We start from the raw sequence: 5,485 nt of genomic DNA, 5'->3' as shown, positions 1-5,485 counted from the left end.
TCGGTTTTTATCCGAATAATGGACACCCCTAAATCTTTGGCCAATTTGTTTTTATGGGGAAAGCCAACCTTAAGGTGTACAACAGTACAAAGGCTATCACGACCGCAAGATAGGGAAATTTTCATAATGGCATCTAATAGTAGTACGAAAAAGCTTCCTAGTTGACTAAAGATTTTGGGTAAAATGGGAAATGGCATTGTACCTCATATTATTAAGACTCTTGACTAATATATTAGGTCTCAAAAAAAAAAAAAATAAAAAAAAAAAATAAAAGGTCTCGTTCACTTCTCCTTAGTTTTGCTGAACTGAAATTATTTTTATTATTACAAACTTAAATTGATTTTACTGAACTAAAATTATTTTTGTTGAATTGAAATTATTTTTACTGATCTTCTATTATAAGGCCCTGTTCTATTCCCTTAAAAAAAATATTAAGTAAAAATAATTTCAGTTCAGTAAAAATAATTTCAATTCAGTAAAAATAAGTTCAGTTAAGTATAATTCAGTTTTCTTAAAGAAAAATTATAATAGAAAATCAGGAAAAATAATTTCAATTCAGCAAAAATAATTTCAGTTCAGTAAAATTAATTTAAGTCCAGTAAAAATAAATTAAGTTAAGCAAAAAAATTTCAGTTCAGTAAAAATAATTTCAGTTCAGCAAAATTAAGGTGTAGAGAACAAGACCTAATTCTTGTTTAAGAAAACTGAATTTTACCAAACTGAAATTATTTTTACTGATTTGAAATTAATTTTACTGAACTAAATTTATTTTTACTAAACTGAGATTATTTTTACTTAATATTAATTTTTTAAGATGAAATGAATAGGAGCCTATATCAAATAAATTTCTAAACTTTTACTTTGGGAAAGTTTATAAATTTCAAAGCTTTATATATATATTCTAAAACATTTTTTTTTTTTGGAAATTTAATAATTTTTTTTTTTTTTTTTTTGGAAAGTTAATAAATTTAAACTTGATATTTTAAGATTCTTTTTCTGGAAAGTTAATAAATCTTAAAGAATGATATACGGAGTATTTTTCTTTCAAAATAAAAAAAGAAGGAAAATGCTATACATAGCTCTAAGGGCTACATATAAGCATTTATTTTACTCTTGAAAATTGTTTAAATTTAGAAAATCATGACAAAAACACACTAATTACACCGATTTGCGCGTGTTTTTGTCATGAATTCCCAACTTTATACATTTTTCAAGAGTAAATTCAATGCTTATATATAGCCCTAAGGGCTATGTATAGCATTACCCAAAAAAGAATGATATATTTACAGGTTTGAACAGGTTATCAATTCAATGACGCACATTCTCTTACCAAATTTGGCCTGAATTGCAAGTATCGAGTAATTTCTCACTAAATTTCATATTAAGTGTTTTCACAACTAGTTTTAGTTGAAGAGTCAAATTTGGATGTAAAAGACGTTGGAAATGCTATCCAGTTCACAAAATTCGAATTAAATTTCCAATCATGATTTTCAGCCAAAATCTAGGCTAACCATTTTCAATTATCAAACTAAAATCAACATTAAATCAAAATGAAATAAGATACAAAAAATCAAGTCACATTCATGTATGAATGAATAAATCAGACTAATATAAATCAAAATCCTCTCCATGTGATGAAGAAAACACAGGGAATGTGGATTCTAAGATCACAACAATAAATCAAATGTAACAAAACAAAAGAAAAAAACATTCTTCCTCAACCCTATGTTTCGTCCTCAAATACACGAGCGTCAATATAGAATGAGACCCTAAGTAATACAAGTATTAACGCTAAAAATTTACATGAAGCGAGGGGTCATGCCATTCTAGTTTACATAAAACTAATCAAGTAACCAGATTTCCGATGTTTAGGAGGCCAGATACTATTTTGCGATGAGTTACAGCATTCGGAACATGTCAGAAACAACAGCATTAAACACAAACTGCATAGTTTCTCTGTACACAAAAATTTCTTAGTTTTCCCATGAAAACTCAGCCACTTCCTCTAATGCAATTTCCCGGTAGAAGATATTTAAATGTTTCTGCATTCTGTAGTAAGTAAGAAGGAAGATGAACAGCAGAATAAGAGCGAGGGATTGCCCCCAATTTCCCAATCATGTCGCGAAATGTGTATTCTTCAGGAAGCATGTCAAACAGGTTTGTCCCTTTACAGATTATATTCTGAATCCTCTTAGGGTTCAAATAATGTGAAAATCTGACACGGTCTGTATGGCTGTATGCCTTCATCTTGAATATGAAATCTGATATGTGCCGAAAGCAAAAGCTGCAATGCCACCCAGCATCTGCCAAGAGAAGATCAGTCTGTCGAAAATGTGCATACCTAGTGACTCCAGGTTTGTACCTGTGGATTGAAGCTCTCCAACTATTGTCATCTACATGGTAATCAAATGAGTATAAATAGTTCTTGAGCCGTAGATGAAGAATTGGAGGAACGTTATCACACCACCTCAGCAAATCCACCGTGTGTCTGCTAGGAATTTCATCAACGTCGGACATTATAAGCAAATCATCCTCCTCAATGCCAGCAATTCGGAGAAGCTGATCAAGAGCAACCCTTTGATATGCCTCCTCAATAAAAGGATTCTCCCCTTTCTTAAATCTTCCTCCTATGGTACCATAAGTGAGCCTTGGCTCAATGAACTTGAACTTTTCACGATTAATAGAAAAGAACAACGGCTTTGGTATGCCTGTGAAGGTAGAATTTGATTCCAATAGAACAAATTGAGTCACAAAAGGGTACAATTCGTTCCACCGGATTTCTAACATATCCACCTCATTGCTAAACAGAACCGCATCAAAAACTCTACGAGGGTAATCACGAATTCCCCAACCATGAAGCTTGCATAGAGTATCCATTGTCACATTCTCATTGTAATAATGTGTGATTTCAGTAAAAGGCTTCGGAGGATGATCCCATAGCGGTCGAAGGAAATACGTAATCTTTTGCCCATGAAGATAAACACCAAATATACACAGTGGGATCAGCACAAAACTTAAAAGAAGGGTCTTCATATCAATTCCTCTAACTATACAGTTTAATCTTGACATCATTGCCCCGCCTCGAATCCCCTGTGCAGATGAATTCATTAGATAAAAGGACTCTTCCATTGCCTTCATCCAGTTTTCAAACAATATTAGTCTAACAAACAACACCTACCATGTTTATTTATCAACATATAACAACAAGGTTTTCAATTCAATCAAATATTCTGCTTCTCTTAGCCAACTATATCAACTAACCCAACTAACTCGGCAACAAAAATTTATTTCTTGGATTATGAAAAGAGGGTTAGTACCAAAAATTTAAACAAAAACACTACAATACAAATACATATATCAATAAATTTCACTAATTATGCTATCATCAAAAACTAAATTAGAATTGGAATCAAAAATTATCAAGCAATATTTAAAAAACCATAAAAAATCACAATAAAATCAATGATAATCACCAAAAAAAAAAGTTATATAATAACATTGGGTTTTACATGGAATAAAATAAATTCCAAAATTATAACTTTCAACGAACAATTCAAGGCATGCAAAATAAACCCATGAACCAAAAAATGTCCAGAATTTTAATTTTAAACTCAAAACTAACCCAAAATCAGCAAAAATTAACCCGAAAACTTCATCACCAACAAAACAATAAGATGCAGCAGAAAAGAAGCGTCAATTGAACAATGGCAACAAAAAAAAAAAAAACTAAAAATCAAAAGAAAAAGGGAAAAAATAGAATAAATTACCTGGCCACAAATATCATTACAAATTGCATCAGTTTTTTTCGAACAATAGTAACCATCAGCCATAGTTTAAAAAAACCCAAATTTCAAAAATTAATAAAATTGCCAAAATTAACGAAATTGATGAATTGGGTACCCAAAAATTAATCCCCTGTTTCTGTTAAAAATGACAGAGTTGAGAAATTGTGTGAAAAATGGAAGCAAAAGAGGAGAAGAGAGAGAAAAAGGGGTGGAAAATGGGGTGGTTTTTGAGCCGTTGAAGATGGTGTGTGTTGTGGCCTTGTGGGGTGTTTTTGCAGGTCGAGAGGAGTTCGAACCGTCAATAATAATAGCCGTTTGGTGTTTCTTTCTCTCTCTAAAATCTTAAAACAAGGGTTGAGAATCGGAGAGGGAAAGACAAGAAGTATTTATCAATTATCATTAAATAAACCAAGGCAATATTTTTCTTTTTTTTTTTTTTTTAAAAAAAAAAAACAATAATTATAATATTAGGTTTTTGTTTTTTTTTTTTATTTTTTCATTTTTTTTTTTGACATATGCTTAAACAAGCTACACTACTAAATACTACTAAACATTATTAAAGGACATTAAACTAGCATTAGCCGCCGTTGCCCGTAAATGTGCCTTATGCACTTTGACCCTGTCTACCTTTTGAATGTTACACCATGAGAAGGCTGATCCCAAACGAAGAATATGATCCACTGTCCATCTTAGATCAACGTCGATGTCGCTTTTATTCCTCAGTATCCTAACCAGATTCTCCGAATCCGTGTAAACTGTTATCGATGTTATATGTCGAAGAGCTCCCCACTTAAGACCATGGATACAAGCATTAATTTCAGTTTGCAAGGCCGACTGAGCTAGGCCATGTGTCGCACCTCCGAGACCATCGAACTCATTTTCCTCCACCCCATCTGGACACCACCCCATTCCTGATCTCCTTGTCTGCTTATTCCAAGACCCATCAATTTGTATCACAGTTGACCCCTCTTGAGTTCCATCATTAGTTAGAACTGCCCGCATGAAACCTGGCAGGTGATCTTGTAAACTCTCTGGAGGGTGCAGGCATCGTAAGTTCGTCTCTCCATCACCGCTAAAAAGATCATGTTGACGCAATCCCTCTGAAATAATTGCCGGGGTCGACAACAAACTGGACTCTGACCTCCTATAAACCCTGTTATTCCTAGCATTCCATAAACCCCACAAAGTAGCTAAGAAGAAGGTAATCCTATGGCCATGTTTCCCATCCAAGCTAAGGTAAAGTTGGATATAGTACAGAAACCAATCTACAAAGGATTGGTCTGCATTATCTTCCGAGTGGATGCCTAGTATTCCACACCTCCATATATCTTTTGCCGCCGTACAAAACCTGAAGATATGTTGCATATCTTCCTCCAAATCCTCACAAAGATCATAGTTACTTGAATATCCAACCCTCTTCTACCTAGGTTACCTCTTGTGGCCAAACAATTATGGAGTAATTTCCACACAAAAAGTTTCCATTTGGGGAATATATGAAGGGCCCAAAGAACTTTATAAAACCCCAAGACCGCAACATTTCCTATCCGACACTCCAAACCTTTAACAAAAGCATATCCCGTTTTGACCGTATAACGGCCAGCCTTATGGTCTAACCAGTACATGTAGTCCTCTGCCTCCGTCACTAGCACTTCCATCAAAGCTATAATAGTCGCATCCTTGAGAATAAAACAAGAACTGAG

At 33.5% G+C, this 5,485-nt stretch overlaps 1 protein-coding gene across 2 annotated transcripts; it reads right to left on the bottom strand.

Annotated features, from left to right (window-relative positions):
- Nucleotides 1-1,626: 1,626 nt before the first annotated feature.
- On the bottom strand, nucleotides 1,627-4,036 carry LOC145601799 (uncharacterized). Of its 2 annotated transcripts, none has more exons than XM_081657875.1 (2): nucleotides 3,768-4,036; nucleotides 1,627-3,132 (listed from the first exon to the last, which is right to left on the bottom strand). In XM_081657875.1, exons 1-2 carry the CDS (start codon nucleotides 3,828-3,830, stop codon nucleotides 1,993-1,995), a joined length of 1,203 nt encoding a protein of 400 aa, XP_081514001.1. In that variant the 5' UTR covers nucleotides 3,831-4,036; the 3' UTR covers nucleotides 1,627-1,992. The 2 variants fall into 2 exon arrangements, with proteins under 2 accessions (XP_081514001.1, XP_081514003.1); XM_081657877.1 differs by having other exon boundaries at nucleotides 1,627-3,090.
- Nucleotides 4,037-5,485: the final 1,449 nt, after the last annotated feature.

Source organism: Chenopodium album, chromosome 21 (genome assembly GCF_948465745.1).
Source record: "Chenopodium album chromosome 21, dcCheAlbu1.1, whole genome shotgun sequence".
Lineage (NCBI taxonomy): Eukaryota > Viridiplantae > Streptophyta > Magnoliopsida > Caryophyllales > Amaranthaceae > Chenopodium > Chenopodium album.
Note: the sequence above shows the minus strand (reverse complement) of the source record. Positions and strands in the feature narration are given on the sequence as shown.

Bases quoted from the DNA above. Each gene is read 5' to 3' on its own strand.
- LOC145601799 (XM_081657875.1), bottom strand. From the start codon at position 3,830: ATGGCTGATGGTTACTATTGTTCGAAAAAAACTGATGCAATTTGTAAT. The intron at 3,133-3,767 runs GTAATTTATTCT...AACTGGATGAAG, and splicing joins GTAATGATATTTGTGGCCAG to GCAATGGAAGAGTCCTTTTA.